Source organism: Microcaecilia unicolor, chromosome 2, assembly GCF_901765095.1.
Source record: "Microcaecilia unicolor chromosome 2, aMicUni1.1, whole genome shotgun sequence".
Classification (NCBI taxonomy): domain Eukaryota; kingdom Metazoa; phylum Chordata; class Amphibia; order Gymnophiona; family Siphonopidae; genus Microcaecilia; species Microcaecilia unicolor.
The window spans coordinates 281,595,831-281,614,793 of NC_044032.1; the positions used below are offsets into that span (position 1 = coordinate 281,595,831).

General features: G+C 42.6%; 1 protein-coding gene across 1 annotated transcript in view; it reads left to right on the forward strand.

The window, feature by feature from the left end:
* Positions 1-18,963, forward strand: part of FOCAD (focadhesin) — a 438,419-nt gene that overhangs the window by 251,954 nt on the left and 167,502 nt on the right. The window contains 1 exon segment of the mRNA XM_030194211.1: positions 5,475-5,583. Coding sequence (XP_030050071.1) covers positions 5,475-5,583 — 109 coding nt within the window.

Genomic DNA, 18,963 nt, shown 5'->3' on the forward strand with positions numbered 1-18,963 from the left:
AGCAGGCTGAGTCACTTCGCCAGTTAGTCGAAAGTTCTTGGCCAGGGGCACTTACAACACTTTTGATGTGGCATTCAGGATCTCTGCTCAGAGTCTAGCAATGCGCAGACTCTCATGGCTGGATGCTTCTGACCTGGAACATTCTGTTCAACAGAGGCTGGCTGATACTATCTATTTGGAGAGGCAGCTCAGGTCTGTGCTTGAACCCACAGCTTAAATGGAAGAGCAGCCCAAACAGGATTCAAACAACAGATTCAGCAAGAATAGGGTTAAAGGGAAACCACACAGAGAGGCAGCTCAGGGCTGTGCCAGATCCCACAGCTTAAACAGAGCAGCCCAGACAGGATTCAAATAACAGATACAGCAATTAAAGGGTAACAGGGAAATCACACAGAGAACTAGCTCACAGCTGAGCAACAGCACAGCTAGACAAAGAAGAAAGCTCCCACACACTCAGACAGCAAATACAGAAAGTAAAGGGCTAAAAGCTAACCACACAGAAAGAGAACTCATCTGCCAACCTCACATACATCATTTGTTACACAGGACAATATCTTTTCATTTTTAGTATATTTTCTTTGATGACAAATGCCAAGGTCAAAAACGTCTGTGCATGTGTTTCACGCTTCATTTTCACTCTAGCGGTGTCACATTAGTGTCAGGTTCTCAGGTTCAGAGCCCGCGGAGCTGGGCTCTGGAGCAAACGTGAGCCCTTGGGCTGCTGACGAGGAGCGACAGCAGCAGGCAAAACCCACCAACCAACACTGGGTAAGCACACCGGCAGGCACTGCCGGCACTGCCCAGTGAACCGGAACACATGGACTGGAATCCCCCAGACTGGAGGACACAGGACTGGAACACTGGACTGCAATCCCCCGGACTGGAACACACACCGGACCGGAACACACTGGACTGGAGCACACCCGACTGGAACACACACCGGACCAGAACACACTGGACTGGAGCACACTGGACTGGTCCCCCGGACTGGAGGACACAGGACTGGAACACGGGACTGGCGCACACTGGACTGGTCCACACAGCTTCACCTGCACTTAGCTACTAAGCCCCCCAAGAGTTGAGCTCATGGGTTCGAGTAGCCGGCAAGACTTACTGGACGACACAGGGACCAGGACTAGAACAAGCTGTAACTGAAGTGCACCTAACTCCTAAATTGACCAAAAGTGTTCCTAAGCCCAGCACCAACAGAAAAAGCTCCTAAGCCCTCCACTAACAGCAGTGCTCCCAACAGAAACTAACAGGGGTGCCCCTACGCCCTACACTAACAGAAGTGCAGAGAAACCACAAGGGAAAAGGAAGGGAAGACAAATGCCAGACCTAACACTGGTACTTCCTAAGCACCAAGCTGCAGCAGCTAAACATGGGTTCTCACCCTGGTGCTTCCAAAGCACCCAGCTACAGCAGCTAACCACAGGTCATGAGGAAAGCGGGGCAAGCACAAGGAAACAAGCAGGAAAGCCAAATACCCCAACAACAAAAGGTGCTTCCTAAACCCTTACTCACAAGGGAGCTCCCAGCACCAAACTCCAGCACTGCACTAACAGCAGTGCTACCCACCGTAACAAAAGGGAAAAACAGGGAAGACAAACACACAAGTCACAAGTGCACACTGCACTAAACTAACCTGGACCTAAAGCAAGTAGCCAGAAGCAAACGTTGCGAAGGCCCTGAAGGAAAGAACCCAATTCCTTATCAAGGCCCTCCCTGATGATGTCACACTCCCTAGACCCAGGCAACAGCACACTAACCCAGAGAGCACACTGAAAACCATAGAGGCCCAACCCACACCAATGCAACACCGTGAAACACTTGAAGCCAGTACACCCAAAGAGAGTTAGAGCAACTCAGACTACCCACACAGGTGCAGTATAGTGAAACAATTAGAGCCCTGCTGCTGGAAGCTGCCAGCACAGAGAGACAGAGCCAGCTCAGAAAGGACAGACAAAGAAACAGAAGCCAGCTAAGAAGCTGACCCCCAGGAAAGAGGTAAGTTTGAGAGGGGTTCAGACCCCAATCATAACAATTAGAATACTGAGGATTGTATTTCCACAGAGAATTTTTTATTTGTGGTTTCACAATAAGCCATTTTATGCTTCCTTCTGGCAGCTGGCAGCACGGTTTTGTGCCTCCAGTTTAAACTTGTTCATAACATAATGTCTGTTTCCTGTTGTTTTGTGCTGCCACTCCTTCGGTGTTTGAGATAGGCTGCTGCCACTTTTCATTGCTGTTCTCACTTATTCATATTTGCACTATTTGGTAACTAGTACCCTATTGCACTGAAACACTTCACTTAAGACACACATTTTTTCTGTAAGCACAATTACGTCTTTAAGATGGACTAAAGTTTTTGGTTTAAGAAACTAGCACCACATTGTTAAAGTTCGTTTATCACTACGATCAGCTCTGTTTTTAAAGTTCATCTTTCACCCCGATTCAGTACTGTTATTAAGTGCCCTCAGTCCTGTTGACTTTGGAAGTCACTTGATATTTTCCTATTCTTCATTTTAATTGGTTCCATTGGATCTTCTTTACTATCTCACACAAGTACTTCAGCAATGCATACCCCCAGTAGCACATATATCACCCACGCTGTGCTCTCAATTGTTTTTTTACACTACTATTCATGTTCATAAAGAATTTTTGGATTTTCTTTTCACAAAGTCATCCCATTTTATAGTTCACATATCACCATCTCTTGTTGAATGTCTGTTTATTATATGAGACTTGTTTCATTGTCATTTTTTATTTTTTTAGACTTTTTCACATATTTGAGGATTTTTCCCTCTCTGAGGTATGAATCACATACAGTTTTTACTTACATTCCTTTATTATTATTTATTTCATTCATTTATTGGATTCAGCATATTCATGTATATAATTTTTCTTATTCATCTATGTGTTTTGAATCTCAATATTTTAATTTTTAAATTAATTTAATTGTATGTTCACATTCACATTTATCTAAATTGTGAATGTTTTAATAGTTTAATGTTTTTATGTTCAGACCCCTTATGCAAGCGATTTCTCTGAAACACAGACCATGTCGGGTCTTACCAGTAAAGCACTGATATGATGCCCCCACTCTTGAAGGCTCCTTGTGCCCTTTTTTTAGCTACTTCTGCTTGTGCGCTTTGTGGACTCCCTCTCCTATATACCTACTAAGTTACGGGATGAGCAGCATGCTAGTCCTGGTGTGGAGTGAGAGTATATTCAGTTACTAAGTGTCCTGAAGTCTCTTGAGAAGAGACTTTCACCTACTTTCTGAAGTAAGAGTTAGTCTTGAGTTAAATGTAGCCTCTTTGGGATTGAGTTCCATATTGTGGTGTCTACTCCTGAGAAGGCTTGCCGCTGGGTATCACATTGTACAGACACAAAAAATTTGTATGAGATAAATTTGCATGCAGTTCCTCCATTGTATGCAAATCCATTGCATGGATATTCACAGTGAATATCCTGAAAACCTGATCAGCTATTTGTGTCCCGAGGACAGGGTTTATAACTCTTTGGCCTAGACCAAATCTTTTGTAGCCCAAATTCCATTGCAGTTGTCCTATGCTGTACTTTATCTAACTTAACTAACCCTTCTGTGCCTTTGTAGCACCAGCCAGACCCCTCTCTTTGAGGCCCAAGTATATTCCCAAGTAAATACAATGTCACTTAACATACAGGGGGCATGAACTTTCTATTAGGCAGTGCCTATGTTATCAAAGAGATATGTGCCTAGTTTATTAGCTATTTTGCTCCTTCAAATGCTTCATTTTCAAAAATTGTGATTTGCTGATCTGGTCTGTGACGTGTATCGTGTTTGTGGCTAATACTACATCCTAATTAATAGAAGATTAAAAAGTTTGAGAGCTGCCATCTGCTTTATGTTATAATTGTTTTTCAGTTTCTAGTGATTTGTTGTTCATGTATATCACGCTATAGCTTAATAAATATGCATATAGTTATAAAACAAAACTGTGTCGAAATTCAAAATGGCGTGGGATGAACAAAAGGATCTCTAATTAGAAAATGAATGGTATAAAACCAGAACTTAAAGGCTTGCATATATGTTTGCATGTCAAGTGGTGCTTAGATGGCAACTCGGATTGTATCAACTAAGGCCGATGCTGGGTTGGCTTGTACGGTCTGAGTCACACATACAGCAGTCCGGTTTAGGATGGGTTGTAGAGAGCATCGATGGAAACTCCATTAATTTTGAATGTGAGGACAGTGCCAGGCAGACTTTTATGGTCTGTGTCCTGCAATTGACAAGACGGATTCAGATAGGCTGGAGTGGGCTTTGATGACAACTCCAGTAGTTGGTACATAAGTACAGAGCCGAGTGGATTTCTATGGTCTGTGTCCCAGAAACACCAAAGAGACCATGATCAAGTATGTAATATCACACTCATTGTTGATTTAATCCTGAATTGATATTAGAAATAAAATAAAACGTAGAAAAGAAAATAAGATGATACCTTGTTTATTGGACTAACAATACATTTTTTGATTAGCTTTTGAAGGTAGCCCTTCATTGTCAGATCAGAAATAAGCAAATGTTGGTAAATAACAGTATATTAAGTGAAACAGCAAAGCATTTCAGTGACAGTCTCACAGGATGAGGATGGAGTGGATTAGGTGAGAGACAGGGAGAGCCGGGTGGATGAGGGACAGGGAAATATGCATGGTGATAAGAGGGTGACAAAGCACTAGAATTTTGTGGTTTATAATGGGCTAGAAAACCCAGATCTTTGTTAAGTCCTGTCTGGTGGGTGTCAAAATATTTAATCATCCTGACTTCAAAGGTCTTATGTTCCTGTATTGTCTTAAAGTTACCTTTTAGTATCCTCACCATAAAATCACTGATATAGTGTTGGTTTTGTATGCATCTGCCCCACAGAGGTGACATCCTGGTTGGCACTGGCATTTTTCATGTGATGTCTATATAAATTAAATCTCTTCTTTAGCACCTGGTTTGTTTCTCCAATATAGCACTGTTGGGCAGACTGAATGGACCATTCAGTTTTTTATCTGCCATCACTTACTATGTTACTATCATTGTTCTTCAGTACAAGGCCCAGGGGCCAATGGCAGCCCCCTTCATTATTTTGGCTTTTTTTCACACTACTTCTGCCTCTCTACCCATGCTCATGACAAAGGAGGAAGTGCTTGGGAGGAAGAGTTGCATGCTTGAAGGGCAAGTCATTTCTCAATAATGAAGAGAATGCATTTGGAATTGCCCACCTATGTATCTTGACAAAATAGTGCCTAAGTAAACGGTGCCCTGTTATAGAATATTTCTGTATTTGTCCTAGAGGAGAAGAAAGATGGGGGCTTTAGAAAACACATTCAGATGTTGTTAGGAATGTCTGCATAGCATATTAGCAGTAATTATAGTTTTTGAAAAAAAAAACCAATTTGATTCTGTAGACTGAAAACTTAATATGATTGAATGTGCTCCTTCTCAGGGACAGTCCTGTGGTACAAGGAAATTCTTTACTGGCTCTGACTGGACTTGCAGTAGCAGTGGCAAAGTATGAAAACAGCCTTCCCTCAGAGGTAGAAGGAACACCAGAGGTGAGTTCAGATTTATTTTCCTTATTAGTTTTACCCAGATATGAAAGCATGATACCGTTTTATTTTGTCCATTGCACCATTTTTGTTTCTAGTTTTCCTGTGTTTCTCAGAGGGCAAGGAGGATAGTAAGTCTGCACCCGTGGACGAGGTCACAAATGGAGCCCCTGGCCAGAATCTCTATGAAAAGCTTTCTACAGCGTTCGTCAGATCTCTTGAGTACATACGCATATTGTTTTATATTAGCAATTGCATTTAAGACCCTTCTTCATTTTCTTATTTTCCACAGTTTATATTGAACGTGCTTCTGCTTATAGTAGTAGCTGTTCAGAGTTTTGACTTTTCTGCTCCATCCATGATTGTAGGCTTCGTAAATATGATTGTAGTGTATTGGGCTTGCCCCAGTATCTTCAAAGTTTCATTTCATTTATTTTCTTAAATCACAACTACTGATATGCTAGCTTCAATATACAATAGTAATAAAAATGCAGTTACATAAAGTTCATAAAGGGGGCAGTTTTCTATAGATCACCTACATTTAGGAGCCTGGATGATGTGCAAATTCTATAACGGCAATGTGCATGCAACTGCCATTATAGAATTCTAGAGTAAGTCCATATTCACGTGTCTAACTATAGGGAGTAAAGTATGTAAATACTAGTATTCTGTAACCTGTGTGCATAACTCCTTGACACACCCCCGACCTGCCCATGCCCCTCCCAGAACCACACCCCCCTTGAAGTTGTGCACTCTAGAATTTGAGTGTGCAACTTATAGAGTACCAACTGAGCAGTTACATACAGAATTGCTAATTAATGCCATTTAGTGCCAGTTAAGGCCAATTATAGCTTATTGCTTGTTAACACCAATTATTGGCTCATGATGATTTATTTTTTCTCTCTGAGTTTAACAAACTTCAGCAAGTATACACTTAAACAAAAAAACATTTACAAGTCATATGGCATTCATGAAATTTAAAAAAATAGGAATAAGATAATAGAAATATATGTATACATATGTATATATATTTTTTAATTTTTATACATATACAACTATTTAAAGGAATTATACTTGATTAGAAAGTGTTATTTTCTCATATTTAACAAACAAAAATGAGCTAAATTTCACATAATACAAACACTCAAGTACACTTTAAAGGGAGACATCATTAGTATAGGAGGATTAATGAGGCAAAGAAAAACGATTCTTTAAGGAAATTTAACATCTAGGAGACATTTCAACAAGGTTAATTCTATTTTGCTCCTTCAATTCTTTTAGATGTTACAAACAATGTTAATTGTTATGGGTCCATGAAAACATATTTATGTGAATTATAGCATACTAGTAAAAAAAGGCCCATTTCTGAAAGAAATGAAACGGGCACTAGCAAGGTTGTCCTCTAATGGCAATTATGTTTTTAAGGAATCTGTTAGGAGAGAGTATGTGTGAGAGAGTGAATGAATATGTGTGTGTGAGAGAGAGAGAGTGAGTGTGTGACTGAGAGAGAGGCAGAATGTGTGTGTCTGTGTGAATGAGAGAGAGAGAGTGTAGTGTGTGTCCCGTGTGCACCAATGCTCTGTCCCCTGCATTCATCCATATGCAGCAAACGTCCTTTGTGCCCTGCCCCCTCCATCCATCCATGTGCAGCATCTCTCCCCTGCCCCCTCCATCCATCCATGTGCAGCAATCCTCCTCTTTCCTTTGCCCTCCCTCCTCCACCTCCCTCCTAGTTCCAGGCCCACCTCCCTCCCTCCCAGTTCCAGGCCCTCCTCTCTCCCTCCCTTTTAGTTCCAGGCCCTCCTCCCTCCCTCCCCTCTCTCTCTCCTTTTCATCTCCCCTCCCTCTGAGTTCCAGGGCCACCCTCCCTCTGAGTTCCAGGGCTGTCCCCCCGTCCCTCTGAGTTCCAGAGCTGTCCCCCTCCCTCTGAGTTCCAGGGTCGCCCCCCTCCCACCCCCAGAGTCATCTCCTCCCACCCTCCATCCCTCCCAGTTCCAGGATCATCACTCCTGCCCTCCCAGTTCCAGGGTCGTCCCCTCCCATCCTCCGTCCCTCCCACTTCCAGGGTCATCCCCTCCCACCCTCCCTTCCAGTTCCAGGGTCATCCCCGCCCTCCCTCCCAGTTCCAGGGTCCCCCCTCCCACCCTCCCTCATTCCCAGTTCCAGGATCGTCGTCTCTCCCTTCCTGTTGCAGGCCCCCTCCCTCCGTTTTTGAAAAGTCATCTTCACTTACCCCGTCGGGGTTACGACGGCCGACAACAGCAGTACAATGATTGCAGGTTCGGCCCTTCTGTCTCTCTCAGCGCTGGTCCCGCCCTCATTTCCTGTTTCCGCAAGGGCGGGACCAGCGCTGAGAGAAACAGAAGGGCCGAGCCTGCACGCGTTGTACCGCTGCTGCTGGCCGCCGTAACCCCGACGGGGTAAGTGAAGATGACTTTTCAAAATCGGAGGGAGGGGGCCTGGAACTGGAAGGAAGGGAGGGAGGGATGGACGACGATCCTGGAACTGGGAGGGAGGGGGGACCCTGGAACTGGGAGGGAGGGAGGGACAACGACCCTGGAACTGGGAGGGAGGGAGGGACGGAGAACGTTGGGGCGAGGCCTCTGGGCCCACCAGTCCGACGGCCACGTGGTCGGACCCCCGATCCCCTATCTACCGGCCTTGTGCTCCTGCCGTCATGTGACATGGGGGGGGTGGCAGCGGCGGCACCTCCTGTGCTAGCCTCCAACGTTCCCTGCGGGGGGGGGGGGGCGCGGATCAGCTATGAGGCGTTGGTTTTTTTTCCCCCTTTTGTGAGGGTTCTGTTGCTGTCATCATACTGCATATGGTGGCGTCAGGCTGGGCTACGGAGCCTAGCAGACCAACTCCAAAGAAGCCACGGACACAGGTATCAAGACCAATAGAAAGTTGGAGCTGAGAATTATTATATAGGATTATACATTTACAAGGAAAGCGAAGGTAAAATGTGGCTCCTAGTCTCAATACTTCTGGTTTCAATATCAAAAATTGTTTACAGGTTTTTTTGTGTTTCTTTTGAAACATTTGGAAATAGTGATATATTTAATCCCCCAAACAGTTTGTCCTTATGTTTAAAGAACATTCTAAACAGCCATTGTTTGGCAATAAAGCAACTGTGGCTACCAAGGTTGCCGCAGTTGCTTGTTCAGTATCAGACATTTCCAAAAGATTTGTCACATTTAAGGAGTCTTGTTGTTTTTGTAATTGCTGTTGTATTTTAGAAGGCACATAATACACTTGAGTAACAGGTGGTAGGTTTATCTCTGGTATCTCCAAAATGTCTTTAAAATAGCGTTGTATCATCTCCAATGGTTTTATCATCTTAACTTTTGGAAAGTTTATAAATCTTAAATTGTATCTTCACATGTAGTTCTCATAAATTTCCATTTTATTCCTAAAGTTTGTAATATCTTTCAATATAATAGTTTGAGTATTCTCCACCTTTATAACTTTTTCTTCTACCTTATCAATATTTTCAGAACAAAGTTTAATTTGTTTCACTTTTCTACACTTTTTTTTCAATAACATTAACTTTTTGAGGTAGTTCTTTTATTTGTTTAAGTTGGTTTTGAACCATTTGAGAGACCAGGTCCCACAAGGAATCCAAAGTTACCTCAGAAGGTTTCTCTAACATCGCTAAAGACATATCTGATAAATCTGTTTTCTGCCCATTACCTGGTTCTTCTTGTCCCGCACAACATATCACTGGACCCCTTCCTTTATGGGGCAACAATCGACCCCCTAGCTCCCTCTGAAGATATTCAGTGTGGGCTTCACGCGAAGTCAAGTTGGATTCGCTCTTTGGTGTCTGACTGCTCGTTCTAACAGAGGGGAAACTTGTCCACTGCGGGGGTGTGGCTCTTGCATCGGGGCTCAGCGTGACATCTAGTCCAGGAGACGCCGAAATTTCCTCCATTGTTCCGGCGTCTCCTACGGAACCGCTCCTGGGCATTCTCAGAAAACGGTTGATAGGACCTACAGGCAAAGAGGTAGGCGTTGGGGAAGCCCGAACTGCTGCCTTGCCTCTTCGGCATTCTATGAGAAAGAAACACGAGGTCTGCAGCGCTCCTAGATGAGTGCGGCCAACTTGGATGTCTCCCCAATAGAAATATATTTTTAACCCTAGGCCTATAACATTAGACCACAATCGAGGTGTGGGGGGGGGGGGGGGGTGAAGGAAATTATTGGAGATTAATATAAAGAAAAAATATCTTTAATCACAAGGCTTAACTGATGATCTTCCCTGAATCAGACATTATCGTTTATTCAGTCATTATGCTATCTGGCGAAATAGACAATTTTCTCAAATCTATAAATGACCATAATTGTTCTGAGTCAATCTTGAACTTGAATAAATTTACCAAACATTTACAGGGATAACAAAAAAGAAAAGGTGGCCCCCTAGAGCCAGGATCTCCTGGTAAATAGCTAGAAACAATTTTCTTCTTTCTTGAGTAAATCAAGCAATGTCGGTATAAATCCGTATTTTTTGACCCAAGAAAAAGTAGAAGCCTTTCTAAAGTAGAAGTGCATAATGTTGTTCGTATCTTGTTCTAAAACAGAACTAACCAAAAGAATAGTTCTTCATCAACAGAGGATTCCAGTATAGCAGAAATACTGTTTCTAGAATTTTTTTTGTCCTCTCATTAGATGATATCTTTTGGGGGGTAGAAAAAGCTTTATGGTGGTAAAAGAGTAGATGTTATCCCTAAAACAATAAGAATGCTTTCAACAATTTATGAAATTTCAAGTAGTCAGTAACATATCTGAATGACTTTGGTAGGGGATTCCATTTTCTAGTATGTGAAGCTTGCATCATAAATAGATCTGTAATGAAGATTTTTACAACACAGAAAATGGAGGAGAAGATACTGTCTTGATACCAGATGAGCATTATGTAAAGGTAATTCTAACAAGTATTGCATATAGTCAGGTAAAAGACCAAATACAATTTGATAAACAAGTACACATAGTTTAAAGGTAACTCTTGCATTTATTGGAAGCCAGTCGAGTTTGATTAAAAGAGGAGCTGACTTGGTGAATCGAGGAGCTTTACATACAAGACAATGACAGTATTCTGAGTTGTTTGAAGTGTTTTGATAGAGACTTTTAGGCCTTAGTAAACAGCATTACAGTAATCTAATTTGGATAACATTAAGGATTGAACTATCAAAAAAGCGAGTTATTAAAAAGGCCAAGTAAACAGGACCCATGGGGCTCATTTTCAAAGCACTTAGCCTTCCAAAGTTTCATAGGTTTCTATGGAACTTTGGAAGGCAAAGTGCTTTGAAAATATGCTTAGCCTCTTAAATTTGTGCTCTATTTTCTGCCAGACATAGAAGCATAACTTTTCAGCTTAAAATTCCTCTTAACTTAGGAGCTTAAAAGTTAAGATCAAAATTTAGGTCTGCCATTCATTTGTCTAGATTTATGAGCCTAGTGCTCTAACTTCTTTCCCCACCCTAAATCTGCTTTTATTACCATCCTCTTTTTATGTGCCTAAATTTAGGAGTTTAATGAAAATTTGAGTAAAAATTTATGCATTTAGCCCTAGTAAACTTTCAAAAAGGCCGGTTTGTCACAGTTAGGAGCATAAATCCGTGGAATATTGGGTCCTAATGTACAATTAAATGACTAAAATACAAATAAAAGAAAGCCATATAGTTAAATAACTACAAAGTACAAGTAAGAAAACCAGCAAACTGAATATTGTTCCTCAGCATATTTTCTCCAATACAAAACCACCACTAATCCACCTAGTGCCCAAATGCCAATATATAAAACTATATTATATATATGATCTTATATTGGCTAATTGTCTTTATTTTACCCATTTTGTTATCTTTTTATAAAACTCAATAAAAAATATTGGAACTAAAAAAAACCCAAAAACTAGGTTTTAACTTGTGTTTTACATTTTTAAAAGATGACTCTAATCTTAATTGAGTGGGAGAACATTCCAGAGTGATGGGGCCAAGTATGGAAATATAGAGTGACGAGTACACTCTAGGTATATTTTAGAGGGTGGAACTATCAAAAACAATATTTTGTGAAAACAGTTTAGAAAATACTCAAAAGGCCCATTTATGTAGAACATTGAGTTCAGAATCAGACATCCAGGTTAGGATATATTCGATTCCAGCAGTATTTTACAAAAGGCTCTGCAGAACATGGAGCCTTTTGTAAGATACTTCTAAGAACATGCAGGAGAGCACAAAGAAGGTAACCGCATTTTATTCTGTTGGGGAGAAGAGAGAGAACAGCATAAACTAGCTTCCAATTTCTGCTCATGTGAATTTCCAATAAAATGTAACTATGTAGTGGCATATGTGTTTTTTCTTTTCTATCTCAGGATGAAGTAAAGAGTAGGTTAGCCATTCTTGACTGCCACAATTAAGGTAGTTTTTGCCTCTTTCTTAGATTTCAAAGGTTGTTTTAAATCTCTCTGCAGATTTTGCCCTTTCTTAAGTTTCTCTTAATGGCACAGACTGCTATATTTTCTTTTACTGACCACTCATTGCTGCTGAGATGATCGCTGAAATTAGTCTCAGCATGGTTACTTATACACTCTTCATTACTCACTGTTGCACATTACTTCTGGAGCAGATGCAACAAAAAGGCACTGCATGCATATTTAGTATTACTTCTTTTTTTTCTATTTTTTTAAGACAGCCCATTAAATCAGCTTTATTACTGAGCTGGAAAAGCTGAGTGTAATTATCAAGAATAGGCATGTTTATCTGTAATCCTTTATTCTTTCAAACCAATGTGTTGGAAAGAATTATACATAAGGGATCGTATATATCTGTCTGCCTGTTTGAGGACAAATAACTCTCTGAAAGTGTAATAGAATGGGACACATTTTTAATATGGTTTTATTTGGGGGGGGGGGGGGTCGAATCTATATCACCAGGGGACGATGGCTGTGATTCTATTCCTTGTTCTCCATTGTGCCAGTGTACGCAAGGGGGATACTTTCCATCCTGCCTCTTTGACTCTTTTGCTACTTTCTTAGCAAAGAACAGTTTAGGATGGTTTCTTTACCTAAGCATCCTATTCCCCATGGTTCTGGACAGTCATTGGCTCTGCTCTCTGCAGTAGTTTATTTCACTGAAATTCTTGTATTGTGCAACTTATATTCCGCCTTTAACCTGAAGGGTGCAAAGCGGATTACATATAAAGAACAGCTTCACATTTGAAGGAATTTACAACAGTCGTATCCTATCAGGCAAATTACATAGCAATAATTTACATTAGTTGACTCGAAAACAAATAAGTTTTAAGCGCCTTACAAAAAATAAGGTATGATGTAATTTGACGATCTGAACTGGGATAGATTTCCAAAACAAAAGTTCACTTCCAAATAGATTTTTGACTATTATTTTTCATTGATGGAAAATCCAAGGATAACCTCTGACCACTTTTTAAATAAGACCTATTAATTGGAAATATTAAGAGCTGCCCTGCAGTTTGAGGACTTAGGGGCTGATGCACAAAAATCCCTGATAACAACCACTTGCTATTTCTATCTCAGTAAAAATTACCAAGGTGGAAACAGCAAGCAATTCTCAAAAGAAATCAAATGCAAATGAGCTGCATGGACTTTTAGTATGCAGGGGAAGTACCAGGGCGTGCACTTAGCAGTCGGTAAATGTGGGTGTTATGCCCATACCCTGAACAGCATGTGCCAGGGATGTTCCTCCACAGCATCTAATACATACAGGCTCATAAGAAGGCAAAAGAAAAGGGATTTTTTACAAGATGGATTCACCAACTGCGCTTTTCAGGAAGCAGAAATTGAGCGGATCTGGCCTGCACAAGCTGTTTCCTAACTCTTGTAAACCTGGACTGTCTAGTATAACACAATCCTCCTAATCCAGGCACGCAACGTAGATACCCACAGAGCTTTTTAGGGCTTCTTACCAGCGACCTACCCAAATCCAATAAAATAGCGGAATCTGAAAAGATATCCAGGGGCAAGGGGGTTGTGTGTGCTGTGAACAGAACGGGGGCATGGTCACTGACCTCATGATTACTAGGACAGTGGGTATGGCTGGAGCAGGAGAGACAGCACCAGTCCTAGCTCCGCTTTTCCATATCACGGGGGCCTGCGAACGATGGTGGCTCCGCCTGATCCTGTTTTACAATGCAGAGTCCATAAATTTTTCACTACTAACTTTGAACAAGTAAAGCTAGTCACATCCACAGTGAATCCAGCTTTGAGGACAGGTGTGCACAAAAGAAAACTCATGCTATGGCTGCTCCAGACCTCCTGTAAAATTTCTCTTGGTAAAGGTAGGCGTGCCTTTCTGTATGTCAGTCATAAAAGGCTGTGCATCGCTCAGAATGCACATTAGAATAGCAGTTAGCTCATTTGTCTACAATTCTTGTCTGCTGCCATGAATGCTAACAAGTTTTCAGAACCTCTTTGTGCATGTGTACCAGAATAACATGCTCGCTAAACCGGCTTGAACCAGTCAAAATCTCATATTGCTGCTCTGGTAAGGGGCTTCAATCCATGAAAACATTCGTAGACCATGGGGCTTATCTTCAAAGCACTTAGAACAGAGTTCCATAGGTTACTATGAAACTTTGTAATTCTAAGTGCTTTGAAAATACGCCTCCATACAAGTTACCCTACAATGTAAACGAGACTCCACTTTTATACCAATGTAATTTGTTCAAAAGTGGAGTAGCTTCATGAAATGTTTCCAAGCATGATATGTGGTGGGCACTCCCACTCAGATTCAAAGTTTTTGAATATTACTTGGTACACAATTTTGTTTTGTTATTTAATCAGTAGTGTTAAATCCTTCACAATAACAACTGGTTCCCTGTGTTATACTGAGGTTCTGCGAGGACAAGCATGCCTTTGTATTTTCATAGCTGGGTGACGTCATCTGATGGAGTCCGGCAAGGATGCTGACTAGTGAGTAATGTAGCATCCTACCACGTATACACTAGTGCTTTCCCACCCACTGCACAAGCACGGGTACCTCAGTCTTTGTTTTTCCACAGAGCAGGGAGGATGCACTTTATGTTCTCTATCAATGTGTGTATTTTTCTCTCTTTTTGCGAGTGCCTTCACTTATGTGGGGGGTTTTTTGTCCCTTTTTTCCCTTATTTTTCTTAAGTTATTATATTTTTTTTACCTCTTTTCTTTTTAAGTTTCCTTTCTTTTTCACAAGTGGCTCAATTTGAATGCTGCCCCTTTTTGATCAAAATTGAGGATTTTAATTTAGCCACAATTCTTTTTCCGATGTCTCAGAAGACCCTCAGTGACTTCATAAGGTGCGCCAAATGTGATTGGGTGATTACTGTCACGGATCCGCACTTGGTGTATCGGGTGCCTTGGATCTGACCATGAGCCTAACACTTGTTCTCTCTGTTTAAAAATACAGTTGAGAACTCAGCGGGTGTGGAAGGTTCAACAGGAGCAGCTTTGTGACTCCTCGTAGGCCAATACATCGATGTTGGCACCAGAAGCATCGACCTCCATGGCTGCTAAGACTTCTACATCCACTGGGAGTGCACAAGCATTGAGGAGGTCTCCACCTGCCTTGACATCGGGCGCTGATAGCAGGCCCCAGGACTGGTCTGCGTCAGGTCCAACACTGAGGCCACATGCAGGTTTGACGTCATCCTTGTCGGCACCAAGGGACCAAGACGCTATGCTTCAGGGGAAGCCCAAGAAGCATAAACACTGGTCCTCCTTGATGTATGGTGTAGGGAGCACCGGGGCATTGGAATCACAGATACCCAAGAAGCGCCGGCACCGATACCTGAGAGGAGCGCTCCCCCTCTTTGGAAGAGGTGCCAATGCACAAGTCACTTAGCAGCCAGGTCCCCATGGACCGATCCCTGCAGTACACAACTGATAACATCCCTTTCCTCAGAACAAGCTGCATTTACCACCACCTTCTGTCTCCTTTCATTTAACCAGTTTTTAACCCAGGCACTCACTTTAGGTCCAATACCGAGGGCAGTCAGTTTATTTATCAGTCACCTGTGCGGAACTGTTCAAAGGCTTTGCTAAAATCCAAGTACATCACATCAAAGAAATCAATCTGGTTTGTCTGACATGACTTGCCTCTAGTGAAGCCATGCTGCCTCAGGTCCTTCAGGCCATTTGATTTGAGAAATCTCTCAATTCTCCACTTAGAAGCATTTCTATTAATTTACTCACCACTGAGATCAGACTGACAGGTCTGTAATTCCCAACCTCCTCCTTACTTCCACTCATGTGCAGATGGACTACATCTGCCCTTCTCCAGTCGTCCGGGACTATTCCAGACTCAAAGGAAGCATTGAAGAGGTCAGGCAGTGGAGCCACAAGAACTTCTCCGAGTTTCATGAATACCCTCAGATGTATCCCATCAGGCCTCATTGCTTTGTCTACTTTTAGTTTGGCTAGCTCCTCATGAACACTGTCTTCTGAGAATCGGTCCTGGTCTACCATCCATCCATCCCCATTAGCATTTGTTTTTTGCAGGTCTACCACCGGCCTTTCATCCGTGAACACAGAACAGAAATAATTGTTACGCTTTATCCTTATCAGCTTCTACATATTCCTGTCCCTCAGCTTTAAGCCTCTCAATGCTATTTTGGCACTTTCTCCTGTCACTTACATATCTGAAAATTGTCTTGTCCCCCAATTTTAAGCTTCTCTTAGCTTTTCCAGATTTTTTGTTTTGCCTGTCTTCATCTTTGAGTCAGCTAATCTGTTTTCCCCTTACCTTTTCAGCTACTATTTTCGAGAACTAGAGCGAGTTTCTTTTCCTCTTGCTTCTATGTAATGTTCTAACATAAACGTTTGCTGCCTTTATGTTAGAAAATAAGGTGGAAAAGGTTGCTGACTGTATGAAAAAGCATTCTGACACCATCCACACTTTATCTTGGCACCCTCCATCTGCTTCATCTTCTACTAGAAGATTTTCAAGTGGCTATTCTCAGAGACGTAGGTTCTGAGCCACATACCTGCCCAAGAAAAACAATTTCCTGGTGGACAAACTGAGGAGGGTGCTGCAGTCACACATGTGGTCTCTCAATATGGGCATAGCCTGCAAGATCTTTGGAGCTTGAGGAGCCCCCTCTGTGGATATTTTTGCCATTCATCTCAACAACAAGGCCCCTTAATTCTGCTCCAGGTTCAGATCACATGGCAGGCTAGCGTCAGATGTCTTTCTCCTTTATTGGGGAGAGGTTCTTCTGTAGTCAAATCCTCCAATACCCTTCATAAAAAGACTTTGCTGAAACTCAAGCAAGATAACAGAACCGTGATCCTAATCATGAGGTGGTGGGCTGGCACTCATTTATCGTTCCCACCTCACAGTAGACACAAGTTCGGATTTGATCTCTTCGTCACTGGAAATCGCAGCAGTCAAGATTCATCATCCCTCCCTTCATGGCCACTTAATCTGTGCGTTGCTCTATAGTCCCCCGGTTGCCTGGTCCTGCAGTCAATCTGAGCTACTGGATTTCATCTCGCACATCTGCTTAAATAACCCGAATATACTCCTGCTGGGTGACCTCAACCTTCATCTAGATAATCCTGCCTCTCTGGATACTTCCCAGTTCCTAGATTTTCTCCACCTTTGCGACCTTGATTGCCCTATATCTGGTCCATCTCACTGTAAAGGCCATTCTCTAGATCTCCTCTCATATAGATTCTTGGACAGTAAGAGCTTTTCCCTACACGATATTGGCTGGTATGCAACGACTTGGTCGGACCACTTTAAGTTGCAGTTTTCCTTGCATTGGCAAACCTCAGGCCTCCCCCAGCCTCGTCAAATCCGACAATACAACATTAGAGGCGTCATTGATCCCAGCCTGTTCTGGAAGTCCCTTTACAGATGCGGTGTGGACTTGCAGCCATCCACGCCAACCTATCTTTCTGACTGGGAGAACCACTGCAAGGTTGTGCTGGACCATATTGCACCTACCCATCTCAAGACTGCCCACATCTGCAACTCTACACCCTGGTTCTCGGCTGATCTCAGAGCCTTAAAAACAGAGACTAGACGTCTGGAAAGAGCCTGGCGTAAGCGGAAGTCGGATGCTGCGCTGGGTGCTTGGAAAGGCAGTCACCGCAGGTATAAGTATGCCATCCGTCAAGCAAAGCGAAAATACTTTTCCGCTACACTACAGTCTGCTGGCCGGGACATCACAAAGATATACCAGCTGATAAACTCTTTCCTTGATACCTGTACTCTAGAATTCTCCAGTGCTGATCTTCCTTCTGTTTCCCAACTTGCAGTTTATTTCAATGAGAAAATACTGACCCTATAGTCTTCAACTGTGAGCTGCCTCTCTGATGTGGACGACTTCCTGGAATCTTTGACTATGCCAACGGGTGTCTGCCTGGCTGATCGCATTTGGACCAAATTCACCTGCTTATCACTTGACAAGGTAACCGCTGCTTTACTTAAGTTCGCCAACAAACCCTGTAGATTGGATGTTTGTCCGACTCATCTCCTGAAAGCTGCACCGAAGTGTTTTGTTGAAGATCTAACTACTTACCTCAATTTCATGTTAAGTGCTGGATCTTTCCCGCCAGGCCATAGTAATATCCTTCTCACCCCTGTTCTGAAGAATCTAAAGATTAAACCGGACGTCGTCTCTAACTATCGCCCAGTGGCTTCGATACCCCTAGTTACCAAGTTAATGGAGAGTATGGTCAACGTTCAGCTCAACGACTTCCTGGCTGCCTTCGATATCCTACACCCCTCTCAGTCTGGTTTCCGAGCTCAATATAGCACCGAGACTGTCCTGGTCACCCTCTTATCTAACTTTAAGCAAGAGTTATCCGTTGGTCGGAAGGTTTTACTGCTTCAATTTGACATGTCTAGTGCTTCATCTGCTGGATTCTTTTGGTACAGGAGGTCCTGTCTTACACTGGTTCGCGGGCTTTTTAACAACAAGAACTTACCAGGTCTCAGTGAACTCGGTTACTTCTGCTCCGTGGAAGGCCTCCTGTGGGGTTCCGCAGGGCTCCCCACTTTCACCTGCCTTATTCAATATTATGTTGATGCCTTTAGCTGCTGCTCTCGCAAAACTGGACCTTAACCCTTTCATCTATGCCAACGATATTACAGTCTACATTCCCTTTCGCTCCACCGTGTCGAAAATTGTTCACCTCATTGATGCCGGCTTCTCCACCTTAGAACATTGGGCTCAGGTCTTCCATTTCAAATTAAACAAGGACAAAACACAGTGTCTCATCCTCTCATCCATCCACACTCCAGTAATTGACTCAGTGCTCCCAGTATTGGGCTCTGTCCTTCCGATTGCCACAAGCCTGTGGCTTTTAGGAGTGCAACTGGACACACCTCCAGCTGGACAATCATGTGCACTTGGTCACCAAAAAAA